Raw genomic sequence first — 20,904 nt, 5'->3', positions numbered from 1 at the left:
TTTCGCAAAAACTAGTTTTTGCTGGTCGGAAAGATTTGGGAATAATTGGAAATTATCCTCTATATTGTTGAAAAAAGCACGGACTGAATAGGAATCATTGCCTGAAAAGTTTCTGCAAGTGTTTGAAAGATCTCTCAAAACAAACCAAAAGTCATGACTCATCTTGTGAATCTCGTTGCTCGCCGTCAAAACACCGGAGCGACTCGAATTCAAATTTATTACTTCCGCGTCAGAAGAAACAACCCGATTTAGGTTTGGCGCTGTGGAGGGAGGGGAAGGGGGAACAGAAGAACTTAGACCTACAGGCGTATGTGTTTGAAATTGAATAATCGTCATCGGATAAAAAACTAACATCTAGGGAATTGTAAAAATCGGTCAGATTAGTGAGAGCATGAAAATTTTTTTCACATAAAACATCTTTATTAGTGGAAGCTTCCAAGTGCAATAAATTAGCTACCGATATAAAATCTGATAAAGAAAAATCTTTTAATAGAAGTTCTTTAAGTTTTGCCAGATCGAAACAATCTGGGAATGCGGTAAAATTTTGCATTCTCTTTCGCGAAGAATGATCAAAATCGGAATATCCGAGCATGGTATTAAATAATTTAATAATTCGTGTTGTGCCATATTTAAGAGAATTAGCTGTCAATGGGTTATCACCTAATTTTAGGGCCATAGTTCTTTAAACAGTAAAAAAGGACAATATGAGTATGAAATAGGGTATGTATGAATGAGAATTAAACAGTATAAACACGCTAATAAATTATGAATGAATCAGGGAAAAATGGGCCTACCTAACTTCGGGGCAGTCCTTATAATCCAATATATTTCTTGGCCAATCCAGTGTAATCCAAAATCGAATGTCGATTTAACGTCAAAAATCAGAAGAATGGTCAAGTATCATGTAACATCATTCACATATGTCGTCCAGCTTGAAGAATATTAAATAGTCATAAAGGCAAGTCTTCATTCACATACGTTGTCCGGCTTGAAGAAGAATATTAAATCGTCATCACACACGGATTACACGTCTTCATTCACATACGTCGTCTGGCTTAAAGAAGAATATTATATCATCATAAAGGCACGTCTTGCCTTTATTAGCTTTCTGAACGTCTTTAGTGATTGCTGGTGTCTAGGGTTTGATTAACGCATGCACAAAAGGCACAGCCAAGCCCCCAAAATGTGGGAAAGGCAACAACCAATCATTTATTACTATTCACAAACATAGAATACATTAGGATTACAATTAATGAAATAATATACGAGCGATTGAGCGATGTCTGCTCCGCTCGCCAGCTAGTCCTCGTCTTCTCCCGCAGGCGGAAACACATGCTGACGCAATGCATACGTCACACAGCAGGGGATTAAGGAATATCATGACATAACATTTCCCACACTAACATTTGGCAAGAAAGACATACTTTAACCCTTAGCCTGTTGAATTCTTTTCTACAAATATCTTTAAAACTGTCACTAATTTTTGACCCAATTCCCTGTAAAATGTTGCAAAAATAACACTAAACTTTTGAAAATGCTAGTTAATTCTTTTGTTAGTTGTTGTCTTCCCTCCCATAATTTTAGATCAAAGATTCTGCCTAAGTGAGATATATTGCTCCATAAACAGTAGTGTCTGCGAGCTATTAAGAACACTTCAAATGAATAGCTAGCTAATTCTTTTGTTAGTTGTCTTCCCTCCCATAATTTTAGATCAAAGATTCTGCCTAAATGAGATAGATTGCTCCATAAACAGTAGTAGCTGCGAGCTATCAAGAACATTGCAAATGAATAGCTTTTCTCTGACAGATCGTGGGAGTGCCATAGGGTAAATGTTCAGTAAGTGTTTAGCTCATCAAAGTTTCATGAGTAGAAGATTTCAGAACTACAAAACTTAAAAGCTTTTTTCCATTCAGCTATCTTATTTTCAAGCAAATTGCTTTTAAAATCTTAAATGCAGTAGAATGGAATATTTATGTTAAACTGTTGTATATGCAATAAATCTGAAATATTAAACTTCGGTTTGTAAATGTATTCTGGATCGAGAATTCACACCTAGATTTGAATTGACTTAATATTTGCGAATGTAAAGAACTGAAAACGTTAAATCTTCTAAATTCATTTGAAATTTAGACAAGGATTATCCCAGAAGGGTTATTAATTTTGTTTTGGCATTATGCATTGGTTAACTATAAAAAATTTTAACTAAATAATATAAACTATACTATAAAAATTTCACTATGAAAACATTTTTAGTATAACTCACTTTTATAATATATTTTAAAAATAATACTATAAAAGTCTGAATCACTTTTCAAATCACTGCCACCAAACATTAGAGCCCTGCATTATATTTCAAGATGTTAAATAATAAAGAAGTTGCATGAATGTATGTATGTTTCTCGTATTGTGAAAAAACAATGGTACCTAGAGATATAAAATTCTGAATAATGTAGTCCTTCACTCTAATATGGGCATCTGGAAGCCCAGATTTGGAATTCTATTATTTATTTCATATTTTGTAAAATTTTAACGAATTTATTATTAACAAACTCGATGATTTCAAAGCAAGCAATGCCAACACTGTATGGGGGAAAAAAAAAAAAAAAAAAAATTATCTCCAGCGGGTAAGATTGCATATCAGAAATTCTAAAGAGTTGCTCTTTTTAAATATTTTGTGATATTGCTGTTGAATTGAATTTTATGGTTTAAGTGCGAAGCACATGATATTTAATAAATAAAGGTAACACATAAAATGTTTAAAAAATTCTGCTTTGGGCATAATATAAAATCTGAAAGCCTTCGGATTTATTATTATTACTTTGTTTCTTTAAGAAGTTCTTAAACTTGTTAGTGATTGCTCATCGCAAGAATACAGATGTTCATAGATTTTCTTTTCCATTTTTAGAGCAGTAATTTCACATATTTTTTAATTTCATTTTTTCAACATCTGTTTACTGGATGTTTCGTCTCCTGTATCTTTTAGCTTTCGTCATGTCATGCCCTCAGCAGAAAATTACATTCCAAACCTAGGTAATAAATTCTTAGGCAGAATGTTGAACAAAGCATCAAAGGAAAAACTAATGTCCAATGGGGGGGGGGAATTGTAAATTTTCAGTAAAGACAGTTGGGTTAATGCTTGAAAAACTCTTAAATACTTAACACTCAAAGACAATGAAAGACAGTTTGGCATGAGACGTTTATAAATTCTGGTCTCTACTATATTAATTCTAATATTTAAATTAATTATAGCAGAAGTAATAAATGTGTATAGTTCATTCATTGATCAACATCTTTCATAATCACTCAAATTAAAATTCTTCCCTTTAATAAAACAATCGTTTTAAGACAATTTCTTGATCATTAAAGAATACAAAATTGTTCATTATTTCTGTAAAGCTCTTCAAAATATCATGCATTCAAAATATCAATTATTCATAAAATCAATTATTCAAAATATCAATTATTCATAAAACTGATATCATTTAAATTTGGTTCAGCAGGGAGAACCTTATTAGATTTAATTTTTAAAACAGTTTTTTCCCAATTTTAGAATGGCCACAAGCACTGAGACTGAGATCTCATAAAATTTTATTTGCAAAATGCTATGAAAATAGTATATTCGCTCTCGAAAATCCATACTTTGTACGTTTCCCTCATACAGCATTTTAAATACAATGAGAGTAAGGATCTTTAATCGTCTAGTGGAATGCGTACTTGAACTAAGAAATTTAGTTCTATTGTATTCAGATTGCCCTATATAATATTAGTGATTTTTTGTGCATAAATTTAGAGCATATTGTGATTGTATTAAATATAGCACATGCGTATATCTCATGTTAATGAAGGAAATAATTTACCATATTTCAAATTAATTAAGAACAGGAATAGACACGAAGGAAAAGAAGAGCAAACGAGATTGGTTGCAGTTCTTATTATGGATCTGCACCAGGCCGAAGGGAATAATTATTAAAAATCAAACATTCACGACAAGTGTGGCTGAGGAAGTGAATACTATATACTTCATATCGCTAAAAAGACTTTAAAAAAAATAAAAGGAAAAAATATAGTACTTATAGTTTGAAAACATCAGATTACCACCCAATACTTCAAGTTCACCACTGAAAATTAAAAAATAATACTAATAAAATTTAAGCTTTTACTTCCTTCTTCTTTTAAATAATAATGCAGTCTACTCTTGTCAATTCATAAAATTAAATATATTCTATTTACTAATAAAACCAAATAAAATAGAAATAAATAAAACTCAAATCAAACAGAATTTCAATTTTATGAAATCCAGCGATTGTTTCTGTACTTCTATATGGTAAAACTGTTATAAGGAGAAAAACAACAAATTATTAAAAACATCTACTAGAATTTAATTAATTTTTTTAAAAAAGTATCTATGATCATTTATAAACATCTATGATAAATAAATAAATCAGGCAATGTCTATAAAAAACATCTATGATGTATTTCAATCTATATATTATTATAAAATAATAATCAGCTGGTTTATTTTTTTTGGGGGGGGGGAGATGTAAGATGATAGCATACATAAAAGGATTTTAGGCAGTAAAGGTAGGAATTTTGCAACTGACCATTATCATAAGGTATTAGAAACCTATTTTATTTATGACACTCATAGTACAAAGAAACACTTATTGAAAAAGTTGCTGAGAAATCCAGATAAAATGTCATTTTTGAATTATTTACTTTTGCTGTATTGAGCAACGATTTTTTAATACTATTAAAGATAAATAAAACGTTTTATGCATCGCAGAGTCATAACAACATGCTCTCGAATTTTTTTTTATTGATAATGTACAGGATTTATCGCTTGATGAAAATATTAACACTTCTTTCCAGGTGTTTAAAGAGTAGATAACAGTACAGCAAAATTTTTTCCATCTAAAATTAATTTATTAATTATTAACATTATCACGAATGTTGCTGATATTCTCCTTTGAAAGAATACATTCCTGACCAGGGCTGAGTTCATTCATGAAATTAAAATATCATGATTAAACAGATCAAATATCAAACCACGAAAACCTTCAGTTGCTACTGATTTCAGGATAAGGGCAAGCTTTTTAACAACCTTAGCAAACACGATGAAGAAAAGAAATCAAATGTTTTTTAAAAGTATAAAATATATGAGAAAATAATTACCTAATCTGATAGTTCCTTCAATTGTCTTATAATTTTTATGAAAATCATAACAAAAATGTTTGTTCTTTAAAATAATCCCTACACATTAACAACAACAAAAAAAAAAAAAAATATATATATATATATTTTTTTTTTTTTTTACTGTGGCAACGTGTGCAAAAGAGGGATGCCTACATGAAGGGGTTTCAAAGGGAAACTGCGCGTATCCTAGTTACACATGGGAAAACCTCAAAAAGGCCCTTGCAGCCAGGATTCGAATCCGTATCGAACTATCAGTGTTCAGCGACATTACCGCTGTGGGTTGCCTTTTTTCAACAAAGGACTTTTGGCAAATAATTCTCCTTATGTATTATTTTTCACACAGTTTAAATATTTGATGCTCTTATTAGGTTGGTTTGGTTTGGTTTATTTAATTACGGCAAAGCACACTAGGACTATCTGCCTAAGGGGAGGGATGCCTTCATGGAGGACTTTCTAAAGGAAACTGGCTCGTATACACGTTACACATGGGGAAAAACACAAAAAGGCCCATGCAGCCAGCCCGTCTGCAGGATTCGAACCTCGGACCGAACTACCTGTGTTCAGCGACTTTACCGCTCGGCCACTGGTGGGCTGATGTTCTTATTATTCTATATATTTCTAAAACTTATGTAATAAGCAAATTTCATTAAATGTTTAGTTTTTATGATTTTTATTATCGCTTTTCACTACTGCATTTTATATCTCTGTTTTCAAGAAAAGTGCTGTTTAAGGCAATCCTTATGGTAGAAAAAAATAAGAAACATTTTTTTCTCTCAATACAATTAAAAAATGGTCCTATTTTGATCTGAGTCATAGCTAGGGTTTTCAACACCTGGGGACAGCTCAAGATTTTGTGTCCCTTCCTGTTTACTTAGAATGGGAAATATTTAATTATAAAATATTGTAACATCAGTTTGACTCCCACTGGATACTGTGCCCGGGGACACGTGTCCCCCTCGCCCCCCTCTAGCTACAGCCCTGATTTTGGTGAATATAAAAAAAGAGTAAAGGAAATCTGCAAAAGATCACTGCTAAAAAATACTTTAATTATTTTGTAAAGAAAGTAAATATTTATTAAATAATCAGAAATTACTCACGATTATCTGAGTGTGATGAAATTATTGTTAGACAACTAAAGATGTAGATAAAAGTTGCTGGTTTGGGCAATTATTATAGTTATATACAAAATACTAAATATTATTCTCATGACTTTATTTTGAAAGTCACTGCTTTTGTTTTCTTCAACAGATAATTAATATTATCTGTCTGTTGAAATATCTATTTTTCTCACAAAAACTGCAGTGTTTCGAATTTTTTTTAGCTCTCTATTTTATACTCTTAATGCTAGCATAGTATTTGGAACTGTAATGGAAAACAATGTGAAAATGGGTGCATTAATTTTACTTTTCAATCTTATTCTTTCATAAGCATAATTGTTTTCATACAACTTTCCTGATCATTTACAGAATCTATGCTGTTAAAAATGTTTTACTGTGCCTGATTTACTTTGCATTATCTTTTCAATGAAAGTCACCACCCCAAAATACATCTATTTAACATTTTAAAACTGTTACGAGTTTGAATGTTTTTAGAATTCTGTGAATAAACAGAAACTCTTTTACGAATACCATTACTTATATCGTGGTAAGCATTTTTGTTTTGGATGAAAATGTTTTGGAAAAGCCATGAGTAAGACATTTTTATTGATAGTTTACTATTTTTTCGAAGCCTATCATGCGCAAAAGTACGATTAGCTTTCAAAAACTACTGTTGATCATTTCTTTTATTTTTCATTAAATGTTAAATTGTAAGAGAAGACAGTTTGTAGCTGATATGTTATCAACTGCCATTAGTATATTACGTGTAAAAATTTTCTGCCACATTTGGAAACAGCTAAAATTTATCATAAAAACGTACAGTACAAAATCCTTTACCCGGAATGATCTAAAATCCGGACCCCAAAACCACCAACAAAAATGTTTTTCTCGTAGGCTTTACACATGCACATTTGATCCTTTTCCTCCACACACAATGAAACATCTGGAGAGTGCCAATTCTTAATATCACTTCGACGCTAATGTTGACATTACGTTTGTCGATAATTACAGATTTAAGTTAAATGCGCTAAAAAATTTTGACGGATAATTTACCCAAAATTTCTTTCCCTATGCTAAAAATAGATTTTGTTGATGATAATCATAAACCCAAAGATTACATTTAGGGCTATTTGAATTAAGAATAACTTATTTGTTATTCACATGAACCCAGAGCTAGCACCAGGGCTCGTATGGCCGCACCAAGTCGCAGAATTTAGGACCCACAGTGACTGCATTATGCAGTAAGATATACAGCGCCAACCCTCAATAAGGCTTAAGTATATATGGAAATTTATTTACTCAGAACTCTGATAAGCCTTAAGCATGTGCAAGAAATAGACATAAGTGTAACAAATAACTAAACTAAATTAACCCATTGCCGGTTTTCACTTTGACGGCAAAAACAGACCAAAATGTCTCACAAAAGTTTTCACTTTTGTCCTCAAAACGGGCTTGCCTCCAAGACTCAGGGTGTCTCAAAATGGTTTTGCCTAGAGCAAAAACATTTCTTCCCCCTATTCGTTTTCCGTCTGTTAAGCATTCAAGAAGAGAGAGTTGTAAAACTGAAGTGTACTCAAAGCTTAGATCCTCCTAATTTTCCCCTCGGGTTATTTGGGACAGGGATGAACCATAAAGCCTTCAACTTGTGTTCTGTAAAAACGTTAGCCCGTGTCCCTGACTTATTCTATGACTGAGGTGTTTGTATGAAGCAAAAATTAAGGATTAGAGTTTCTACGACGTTTCAGAAAGATAGCCTTTCCTATTAATCTAGATATTACAATATAAAGCAACAAATATTTATATGGAAACCCTACAATAATATTTAATTTTCATTTTAAGCTTCTTATAACCACATTTATGAATGCAGAAGTCTATTATACGATTATAGTTCCATTAAATATTTGAAATTAAATTCTGTAGAGATTTTTGTGGAAATTAAACTATATATTAAAAAATGTTTCCTGCGAACTGATTGGTTGTGTAAAGTATTATTAAGTTGGGTCAAAAATAAAATAAAGGCACTTATTTCTGTTCTATTATTTTACTTATTACTATTGTTCTATTTAATTTATCAAGAAATATAAACATATCCCATTTCTTTCACGATTAGTAATATTGTATCTTCAAAATTTTTGTTATAAGAAGGAAATATTTTTTACCAAGTTGGATGTCAATTACGTCAAATTATATGCATTTTTGTTTTATTTATTGGTTATTAATAATAAAGCTTCATCTTAAAATCGTTCAGTCTTTGATTCATGCCTAATTGCTACAAAAGAAATGCACAATATTGTCATTCACGTTGAATAATTGTTAAAAGTTTCACAAATGTCAAATTTATTAATACTACCTTTAAATTTTTAAGTTCTAAATTAGAACTGCATTTTAACTTTCACAAGGATTGCTGAGGTATTTGTCTATGAAAATTTAGTGAATTATCACAGTTTTAATTCATAAACTTAAAATTTTAACTAAAAATTTAATATTCTATAATGTTATAATTATTCAGTTTAAAGCAACCTTTTTTATTACAAAATAAAATGTTATATTATTAACAACTTTTAATAAGCAAGCAATCTTAATGCCATTGTTTAAATATTTCAGTGTCAGTTGCTGTATAAATTTGAATGAAATGATCAAAACATTTGAATGAAATGATTTTCGAGTTTCTTTCCCTGCTACTATAAGTTAATATACAACTTTAATGTACATTATAAACAATATTTCTGTTTGAAAAATTAGTGACAGTAAACTTCTAGAAGCTAGAGACTATGTTTTAATGTTAAATGCAAACTTCTTTCCATCACGTTCACGAAATATTAAATTTTGAACGTTCCAGAGAAAGTTAATATGAAACATTCTGCACTTATAATAGAGAGAAGCTTATTGTCCGCGTCAAGTTGCAGTTCATGGATATAAAAACTCTCCAACACATAAATAAATAGTGGAAAAAATACGAATTCACGTAGATTTTATGTAAAGTAACATCGATTGATCGACGTGTATTTTTTGCATTGAAGAGGGGGAAAAAAAAGAAAACTGCAGTTTTTGACACCATTAGGAGTCATACATTAAAAAAAGAGATTCTTCTGTCTAGTAGAAAAGGTTATGCTATTAGAATATGACAGAGTAGATGAGGTCTATTTGCATAAGATGAGGAATGCTTTCGTGAAGGATTTTTGTAGGAAAACTGACTCGTATTCGCATTCCACAGGTGGAAAACCACAAAAACAAATCATGCGCTCAATATTTTCGCCTGGGATCGAATACCGGTTGAACTACCAGTATTCGGCTGCCACAGGTAGGACCTTAACACTTACAAAGAGCCTTTCGCTTAAGAACTGTTTATCACCTCTTTCCTTCCCCGATGTTAGGTTTTTGTCGTTATTAGGGGACGTTGTTTACTGTTGTTTGATTTCAATGAATAAAGGCAAATCAGACAAAGCCTCTCAACCTGAAAGATAAAATGCCTTCAGGCAGGATTTATAGGAAACTGGTTCGCGTTCGTTTCATTCATCAGGGAATTGCATGCATCCGAATTTTGTTTACGTTTCTTTCATTTAGCTCAAAACATACGAGGACTCTCTATTTTAAGAAAAGAATGTTTTGGGGGAGTACTTTATAAGGGTAAATTACTTGTATTAATGTTACACATGGAGGGAAAATCACGAAAAGGTCTGTACAGTTAGCTCGTTCATCAGTATTCGGAGCCATATTTAACTACTGTGGTTCAGTGTCCTTAATCACTTGTGTTCTAATGGGCCTCATGAGCACTGTATTTTCGTTGATCAGGCTAATTTATGTCAAAATCATACGAAATTTACCAAAATTTAAAAAACTTCTTTCTGACGAAATATTCCAGTAATTTTGATTTATCTTAAATTTCGAAATGTGTCAGGTTCCTGGAGTATGTGTACATGTGAGCATATTACATTTAAATTTAGTCATTTTAAACATAAATCAGATAGCATATCTTTTATGTTACATTGAGTAATCTTCAGTGCTATGTAATTAATTCCCTAAATATGAAAGTATGTGAAACTTAAATTAACTATAGCAAATCATTCCATAGAAATATGCTATGCTTGTATTAGTCTAGAAAGGATCAATTATGCATAATTATTGTATTATGCATGTCAAGTAACAATTTGTTAGCGGTATAGATATCATTAATTTAAAGGAGATAATTACGATATGTGTGGCTTTTGTTTTAGCTCAGTTTTGCTCCCGTTACTTTTGAGCTAAACATATCACTTGAAATAAATTTCTTTCTAAATTCATAAGGATATTATTAACAATTCTTCTTTATAAATATAAAGTTTATCCTTTATTATATAAATAATTGAAATGCTTAAATTTGACATTCTAATAAATATTTTATCTTAACTTTCTGAAAATTGAATTTCTTTTAAAATGTATAAAAATGAATTAAATCCTTAATTTTTTCCAGTCTTATGATAATAAAATTTTAGAATCATCAGTTTACATATCCGTATATATTATAAGAAAGTATCTCATTCTTTTTTTGAGGGCTGTTGTGATGTAAATGATAGTAGATTGGACTAGCAGTCGAAAGGTCTGCGGTTCGTATCCATGAGAGAGCATAGAAAATTTTTCGTATTTTCTCCTCAGAAAAACAGATTGTATGGAAACGTGATAGATAATAATTCGTGAACACATGAATTAGGCCGACAGAGTCTCGTGCTTCTTGTCTTTCACCCTATAAGTGAGAAAAAAATAAGGAATTATGCCATTCTCCCAATGTTGCTACAAATGGATGTTCTTCCAATTAGAATTTGGAAGACTTTGTTTGTAGAAGAATAATGACAGCCCTGCTGAATTTTCGCATTTCTTGCTTCGAAAAAAATCCAAGGTCTGCCTATTATTCTGCTTTTCGCAAATTTTTCAAATTTACTTTTTGTGGTATCGTTTTTCCATTACAGTATGTTGATAGGTGAAACAACCCCGTAAAATGTTGTTTACATAATTTACATTCAAGTTACTTTGAAACACAATTTTCGGAATTAAACTTCCTACATACGGGTTCCCTCTTTTTTAATACTTCTAGTAAATTTATATTAAGAGATAATATAATCAATATTTCTTTAGTAAATAAATTATTATTATCTTACTTTGTGCAAGTATTAGAAAAACTTGTTTTGAGCTAAGTAAATTTTAGATCATTCAACATTATACCTTAGAGAGTATATCTTTTCTAGTAGATTTCGTATTGCTTGAATTTTGAGGGAAAAGGAAAGTCCAGATTTCTACAAATTAAAAGAAAAAAAAAAAAAAAAAGAATGTACTTTCCTCCGTTCAGTGCTGCATCTCTTTACTGACGAATTAACAATAATAGATAGGCTGTTTTCTCCCAAAAGTTCAGCCTTTGTGTAAACGATTAGGGGAAACCGGAAAAGAAATAAAATAATTTTTTCACTCATGAATCGGCATCTTCAAGAAGCATCGACTCCCAGTGAGTAAAAGCGACCATCTGGGAAGATGTATTTTAGCATAAAATGGTTTGGAAATCCAAATAACATTAATTTAGAGAACTTTTTATGGATGCAATATATAATTCTTAGATAAAAGTATAAAAGTAAGTAAAAGGGGGTGATGTAGGGTGTTTTTCGCTACTTTTAATTTTTAGAATAGGGCCCCAAACATATTACTGTCAACCCTGTATTTAGATTTGCTAACTTTCTCGATAACCTACCGAGTTCAAATTTTGTACTCGGTAGCACGCGATATCTATCTTCTGAGATAGAAATATTCCACTTCTGGTGAACTTTCTAAGGAAAGCTTACATGCATTTAAGTTTACATATAGAGAAAAATCATGAAAATTCCATGCAGCTGATCTATTCCATCGCTGAAAAGCCTACAAAAATTGATAGTGTTGTGTTGCTTCAGTGACTAGATTTCTCACTTTGATGTTGGAATTACAAAGATCTCCACTAGAGGAAATCATAATTCATTATTTTTTTCACACATATAAAATCTGGTTAAATATGTTTCCTCGTTTATAAATTACAGAAGTTTTTTTTTTTCAATAATTCCTGATATTTTAAAGGAAAATTTTCATGTATTTTTTTTCTTGTAGCAGGTTTAAATAATCGTTGATTGAAACCACACTAATTTTAACTAACAATCTGAAAATGACACAAATGACGTGAACTCTTTCAGAATTATATTACTCATTAGCATTAAAAAAAACTTAACTTAGGTTGAAGATTACCTCAGAAGATTTTTTTTTAATTTCTTAATTTAGATGCCATACAGTCTGGTAATACATATCTAATAATGTATAGTAGTAATAAGTCTGGTTATACTACAGCCATTACAGTGGCCGATAAGACCGCTAAATATTAGTTGTTCGATTTGGATTCAAACTCAGACGAACGAATGCGATGGCTGTAAGGTATTTTTCTATGTATAACATGAGTATGAGCTATTCGTTAGAAAGTCCTCTATGAAGGCATCTTTCTCCTTAAAAGCAGATAGTCCTCGTGTGTTTTGCTGTATTCAAATAATCCCAACCTTCAAACTACGGCACCTATCACTCTAAATCAAGATGAAAGCTTTCTAAACAAGATTTTTAAATCGGGCTGTGGGGGTTCCAGTGGCCAATCGCTAAAACCGCTGAATACTGGTAATTCGACACGGGTTCAAATCCTGACGAACGCGCTTGTTCTATGAAAGTTTTCCGGGGTTTTTCTACGTTCAGTGTGGATGAGATCTAGTTCCCCTTAGAAATTCTCTCCATGATAGTTTCAGTCCTCTTGCGCAGATTCCAAATCCATTAAATTTTCTTTATTAAATACCATTGTAATTCTTTCTTTTTAGAGAAATTGCAGGGAAAAAACTGTAAACATCAAATCGAGTGCGATTACGAATATTTTAAAACAGTTAAAATTTTGAGCGGAAAAGTTTTTTTAATACGCTCATAAGCAACTGAAAATTAGGGGAAGAAAAAAATTTTAAATTGGCATAAAATTTTGTCGATTTCTACAAAAACTTATATAAATGCGTTTTCAAAAACTTCTGCTGAAATATGAAGAGTTGTATTTGTAAAGTGTTTATTAGTGAGATCTGTAATTATATACAGTCAAAAGTCGTTAATCCGTACTCGTCGGGACTTCGGCGATTCCGGATTATCGATTTTTCCGGATTATAGATCATCAGTTTAAATCTCGTAAGATGGCATGCAGAAATTCTAAAATTAAAAATATGAAACCATAATTTATGAAATAAAGAATTATGATCTAAAGGGTATCAAAATTTACAAAAAAAAAGCTTAATAATTATTTGTTTACTATATTAAACATTTCTTTCAATGTAAGTTGTTTAAGTTGCTTCCTTTTATGTGATAATATTTTCTCTTTAATTCTATAAAGAGACATAATTTCTTGTTCAGTTACAAAGCTCCGCTGTTCAAGTCCCGTTAATTGCTGTGCCGAGAATAACGACTAACTTGTCAATCGAAATTTTTTCGTTTTCACTAACCTCTCTGTCACATTCTTCATGTCTTTATCCATTTTTTGCAGCAATTCCACTTTTTGTTTGTTGGACATCGAAACATACTTTCGTTTTGTAGATCCTTTGGAAGTTCCAACATCGGAAATTCTATTTGACATAATCGAAAGTTCAAGTTTACTTTTATAAAATTGCTCCTACAGCCTGCAAAAAATAATAAGCGGTATCCAATTCGAAGATTAAGGAACAACATAATCATTAACATTAATTGAAATAGACAATTTGATATTTTTAGCTTACACCGTCCGTTATACATTAAACGCGCAGGCGAAAACTTATTCTGCACTTGCGCACACGCATATGCGCAGTAGTCAAGGTCTTACACGCACACGTAAGACGCCTGTGCGCATGTGCCAATGCGGCGCATGCGCAGAAAGTTTTTAGCTTTGAGGTCCGGATTATGGGTGTCCGAATTAACGACTTTTGACTGTACTCAGCTTTTAGTTTTCATAACTTCCATTCATCAGAATAAAGTCATTAAGCATAAAGGGGGGGGGGCGAAAAAGGAATTTTAAAGAAAAGATTATTTTTTAAATGACTCAAAATTTCCTGAACTAGTATAAGTAATTATGTAACTCAAATAATTAAATATTTGCGAAAATTTTGTTGACCTCTCTCGGTCTTACCAATATTTCTGTATAGATACAGAACGTAATTACATATGGATAATGAGTATCATAGACAGTGGAGGATGTAGAACATCACATTATATAATTGTGCTTGTCGCAAAAGCAGCCACTTTGATAAATGAACATAACTGTCAGGAATTGCGTATGAATGTCACATACATGCTTTATAATACCAAGAATGTTATAAAAATGACGGTTATCTCATATCAACATTTACCGAACTTTCCAAAATGTTTAAAAATATAATATTTAAGAGTCAGCAAGTTTGTTTAAAAAATTGTATGCATTTCAATCACAGTGTTTGTCGCTATAATCAGAAGCTCGTCATCGATATTTAGACTATTTCTCGATAACCTACCGAGTTCAAATTTTGTACTCGCACCGTTTACAGATGGAAATATGCGTGGTAAACCGAGTTTTATATAATTCGATTTAGAGGTCTTAAAATTTAATGTTGAAAAAAATTTTGTGCATATTTCCATTTAAAGAAGAAACTAAAAATCTCACAGATTTTAAGTTTGCATCACTTTACAGAGCGTAAAATAGTTTTTGAAATAAAATTTGCATAAAATTAATATAATTTCTGATTTTGGGCGAATTTTTAAAACTTTATACTTTTATGAGGTAAGAGGAATTTCGGAAGTAAAAAACTGTACCAAAAGGAGAAAAATAATTTGTCGTACAGATTAATGGGAATAAGAGCCCCTTTGAAAAATTCCTGTACAGTTTTATAAGAAGAATAATAGATTCTTAAATAACGAGATAAAATATCAAATCGCATTGTCAAAAGTATAAGATTTATAAATTTATCAAGAGAACCGCACGTTTGTTATTCGTGATATAAATTTGTCGAAATATTTTTAAAGGGAATTATTTAATCACGTGTTTCCAGTAAATTATATAATACATTATTTTTCTCATTTCAATTCATTAATAATTTTATGAGTCATAAATAAAAGTTTATTTTGTAAAAACTTGTTTATTTTATTCAATAATTTTTCTAAAACGTAAATTCTTAATTCCTTTTATATATACATTCACTTTGTAACTGGTACTAAATTTGTTTCCTTAGAGTCAGTGTAAGGCCTTTATCTCAAAACATCAAGAAGACTTCTCCCCGCGATAATGACAGCCATTACCCATTGTCGTCAGGGGTGCTCGGACCCTAGTCCCCTTAGGCAATGGGGGTTGGGAGACGTACAAACATATGGGCTAGTCGTTTTTGGCACATTTTTTTGCTAATACAAAAACACGGGACGATCCGTTTTCGAGGGTACATTTAAACTTACAATAATCCATAACGAACCGTTAAGAGATCTGCATAAAAGAACGAGATAATCTGGGTCAAACCTTTAAAGGGTTAAGGCTTAATTCTCTCAGTGCACGATAAAAGCAAGATAAAATTTAACAGAACAACTTGTCGTTAGTCGCCAAGCTCGTGATCCATAGCCAAATATGTATAGTGAAGGATAGGTAAATTTGATGGTGATAGCCGATTATTTTAAAGGTTTCGGATATCACAAAACAAAGGTGAAATTTTCGAATTAACAGATTTTGTAAAGAAATGTGGAGAAGTGGTAATAAATGAAGATGATATAAAAGAAGTTTTTCATTGTGATGACAATGCTTCTGAATCATCAAGCAATTAATGAATGGCGAAATCTGTAGTATGGTTTCTAGATCCAGAAAATACTGCTACCGATAATGACAGAGAAGTTACTGAAAACGAGAAAATTTAGATTGACAAGTTAATCGGAATTCTCAAAACAACACTTGAATAATGTAACTGAACAAGAGATTATGTCTGTCTACAAAATTAAAGAGAAAGTATTAGCACAAAAAACAAAGCAACTTAAACAACTTACATTGAAAGAAATGTTTAATAAGGAAAACAATAAATATTAAGCTTTTTTATGTAAATTTTGATACCCTTTAGATCATAATTGTTCTTTATTTCATAAATCACGATTTCATATTTTTAATTTTATAATTTCTATATGCCATCTTACTAGATTTAAACTGATCTAATATCCAGAAAAATCCTAAATCCGGAATTGCCGAAGTCCCGACAAGTCCGGATTTCAGACTTTGTTCTCTATTACATTTCAATGTTTATAAATATCAAAATTTACAGTGGATGGACAAAAATATGGAAACACCTTGTGAAATGCATGTTTGAAAAGAAAGATTGATTTTAATGAAACGGTCAAATAGTGTTTTGCCTTAGTATGATGTGCAAGCGTTGAAAACATCCTGCATAGTTGGCTAAAATTTGCATGTTCTTTGAATATTAGTCACAGATTAACACAAAGCAGATGTTGAATATATGTACAAGGGTTGGAACTTTAATAGTGGCAACACAGCTGAAAAAACGCTACGCAACAAAACCAAAGAATATCGCGTACACCACACCTGAATTACATACCTACCTTACCTCTCAGCAAAAAGACTTGTCCTGCCTACGTCACGCGCATGCGGAGTGACGCGAAGAACGGATCCTTGTATTAGCTCGCAGTCTAAAGTAAGTGTTGTCAGGATGTTTTCAAAACAAGAACAACGATGTTGGATAAAAATTGAATGTGCCAGAGGTCGTACAGCATGACAGTGTCATCAAGGGCTTCAAGAGGCTTGCGGGGAATCTGCATTGCCTTACAGAACCGTAGCAAGATGGGTGAAAGCATTCAATGAAGGACGCCAAAACGTGGCAGACATGCTGCGGCCAGGTCGTCCGAGTGTCAGCGATGCAGATGTGCAAGCTGTTGCCGCACTAATGGACAGTGATCACCGCCGAATGATTCATCAGCTGGCCGGACAAACAGAATTAGCGCATACGATTGTGCTGCACATTCTGAAGGAACGCCTGTTCATGAGAAAAATTGCTTCACGATGAGTTCCACATCAATTGACGGAAATGCAGAAATGGCTACGATACGATGCTGCCCGAACCCACCTGGAACGCTATGAGCGCGAAGGAGATGCTTTTTTATGCCATATCATTACGCTGGATAAGACTTGGGCCGGATCGTACCAGCCAGAACTGAAACGCCAATCAAACGAATGGCATCATCACGGGTCACCACGACGTTCGAAATTTTGTCAGAACCCCAGCAATGTGAAAGTTATGGTGATTCTTGTGTACGACTGTGATGGTGTCATCCTAACTCGTACCGTTCCCCCACAACAGACCGTCACTGCTCAGTGTTGCCATTCAAACTATCAACAAAACAGGCGCTGCTACAGGTATTCTGCGACTTCCACATCGTTGGAAACGGGTTGTACACAATGCTGGCGACTATATTGAAGGACTGTAAAACATGGTTACATGAATCACTTTTGTATTCCTTGTAAATAAATAGTTGCCACTATTAAAGTTCCAACCTTCATATTTAATGTTTATTGTTTTGTAAAATGAACTGAATTTTCTGAATTTTTTTTCCCCTTTCCAATTTATAAAATTAGGGCTTTCATAAAAGAAAAGTGGCTTAAAGTTAACTTTTATGAAGGGGGTGGAAATACCTGCAATTTCTTACCTGAAGTTCTGTTTCCTTTTGTGCTGAATATGTGTAAAGGTTAAATTATTTTCTTTTATGAGTTATCTGAAAGTTTGAAAACTGTAATGTTTGTACCACATATTTCATTAAAAAAAGTAATATTTGTCAAATAGAACAATGTCAACTATAACTAAAAATTATATAAAAAATTGTGATATAGAATATTGTAGAAGTCTCAATGAAATGCAAAATAGAATTTTGAAAAGGTTACTGCAAATAAAAATTAAAAAATGAGTTTATAACTTCAGATTTCTTTCTGTTGATTTGAGGAATTTTTTCTTACTATATTTTAATAGCATGCCAAAAATTAATGGTGGTCTTGTACTTACAGGTGGCAAGTATTAGGCAACACCTAGCTGAAATCTATGAAAAAGAACAGAGTTGGAGGGAAGCTGCAAATGTTCTGGTTGGAATACCTTTGGAAACTGGCCAGAAGTATGCATATAAATCATTTTACTTCTATTTCTTAATTGTTAATAATTTTATTTCTCTGTTAGAGCTTTTTTCCAGGCTTATTATTTATTTATAACCTTGCATTTAGGCAAAGTCTCTGAATTTATGTATTATAATTTAAGAGAGAATTCAATTTAGCTTCACCAAGTTTCAAACAGATGTATGCAATATTTTAATATCATAATACATATACCATAATGACATAAATTTCATTCTGTGGGTTTGCTAAGTAATATGAGGATATCACCTATCTTAAGTATGTACAATGAGTGCTCATTTGTTAAATTTCATTATCTGTATTCAAAATGAACTTTCAGTTTTAGATTTCTGAAATTTTTTTTATCAAACGTTTATGGCAAAAAATAAGTATTAATATTGCATGTATTACAGTATATGTTGCTGTAATTTTTAAATCGAAATTTTATCAAGTAATATTAAAATTGCAATATTTAGTTTTAAAGCAATACAGCCAATTGTATGTACTATTTTCAAGTAATGCTTCTTTTCTTTTTTTAACCATCTTTATTTCATGAGAATCAAAGCTCCATTTGTATTCAGCGCATTTGAATCTCAACTCATTTTTCATACTTATATCATTTAATTTTCATCAAAGGTATTTTATGCTTAGTATTAAAATATATATTAATTGAAAATAATAAGCATTAATTTGCATTCTAAATTGATATTTGATAGAAAAAAGTCTTTACTAAAAAAATCTTCTCTGTATGGATGGAAAACTGTATTTTGAAGAGAGAGAAGGTACGCCCTGAAAACAAAATTAGTAATAAATTAAAGAATGTCTTAACATGCAATAGCTCGGGGCATCTCAGAATTAACACACCTCAAACTCCAAGGCATCATTCTATGGGCTGAAATAAGCCAAATATGGCAATGAAAGTAGAAAAAAAAATCTGAAAAGTTTCAGATTTTAAATTAAATTCAAAGGGGCATTTTGTGTGTTACCTTTATTTATTAAATATCATGTTCTTTGCACTTAAACCCATAAAATTCAGTTCAACAGCAATGTTGCAAAATAACTTTAAAATGAGCATATCTTTAGAATTTTCGATGCACAGTTCTGCACACTGGAGATAAAATAGTCCCCCCGTAGAGTGTTGCCATTGCCTGCTTTTAAATTGTTAAGTTTGTTAATCAAAAATTTGTTAAAGTTTTACAAAATATGAAATCGATAACAAAACAAATTTCAAATTTGGGCTTTCAGATGCCCATATTTGCAGTATGATTATGTAAATTCGATGGCTCTAGGTACAATTATTTTATCACAATGTGAGAAACGTACATACATCTATGCAGATTCTTCATGATTTAATTTCTTCAAATATAACGGACTCTTAACATTTGGTGGCAACAATTTGAAAAGTGATATGCCGTTTATGGTGATTCGATGTAAAATCGCAAAACGAAAACAATAGTCCTTCAGGGATAAAGCCCCTTTGAACCAAAAAATCACTAATAGCTGTACATTACGTTAACTATTTAATGTGGACTACAACAGCATACATTTTGATGAACCAATGGGAATTTAAAGGAAGACAGCATATGTACTAGAGAGCATATCCTACCCGAAGACGTCTTGACAGAATTACATTCCTTCAAAAAAAGGCAAGTATATGTACATAAGGTCCAGCAGTAAACTGAGGACATTGTCTTATGCATTTACAATACTCTTGGTTTTTTTGAATATATATGCCAGTCTGTGGTATGAAACTATTCTGCTTTTACAATTGCTGGTAGCTCATAATTCAGTTATTTACCATAATGTCTACTTGTGCTTCTTGTTATTTATTTTTTATATTATATTCTGTATTAATATCTTTGTATGTTTCACATATACCAAACTTTCTCTTTCTTCAACTTGCAAATTATATATTTTCCTTGGCCTATTCTTAGAAAAAGAGATATTTCTTCAGGGAATCTGAAGCCACTGTGATGTCTAAGCAATTAGGCCATAGATAGGGTTTGGTAAAGCTCGGTTAAGCTCAAGCTCAAGCTTGATTGTTTTTCGGGCTTTCGAGCATTTGAAGTTGACATACTTACATTATCAAAAGACTTAATTAAAATAATATTTTTTAGAAATTTAAAAGAAACTTTTTCTTTACCTATACATTTATTTATGCATTTATATTAATGAAAAAATATTTTAAAATCACCAGTGCGTGTAGTGATTTATCTGATAGCTTCAACCTAATTTTGGTGCAAAAATTGTTGGTCATGGAAAATGCCCCCTCAGAATCAATCGACGTTGGTTTTATACTGTAAATAGCTTCAAGTAACCACTTTAAATTTACAGTCAATTCACCATTACTTTTTGACTTTAAAGCGGTTACCTCCCGGTAGTTTGCTGGTTGGAGCTTCTAATAGTACTCTAAGTGTTCTTCAAGAAAAGCAGCAACTTTGGTACTTGTTTCTGCTTTACTGCTTGATTTTT

At 31.7% G+C, this 20,904-nt stretch overlaps 1 protein-coding gene across 1 annotated transcript in view; it reads left to right on the top strand.

Annotated features, from left to right (window-relative positions):
* The window catches only part of CSN4 (COP9 signalosome subunit 4), a 66,771-nt gene that overhangs the window by 11,309 nt on the left and 34,558 nt on the right, over window positions 1–20,904 (top strand). Inside the window, exon 4 of the mRNA XM_035359813.2 lies at window positions 18,334–18,437. Coding sequence (XP_035215704.1) covers window positions 18,334–18,437 — 104 coding nt within the window. The remainder of the gene's footprint in view (window positions 1–18,333; window positions 18,438–20,904) is intronic.

Source organism: Stegodyphus dumicola, chromosome 1 (assembly GCF_044657685.1).
Source record: "Stegodyphus dumicola isolate Sdum_Otavi_A_Nest chromosome 1, ASM4465768v1".
In the NCBI taxonomy this organism is placed as follows: domain Eukaryota; kingdom Metazoa; phylum Arthropoda; class Arachnida; order Araneae; family Eresidae; genus Stegodyphus; species Stegodyphus dumicola.
Note: the sequence above shows the minus strand (reverse complement) of the source record. Positions and strands in the feature narration are given on the sequence as shown.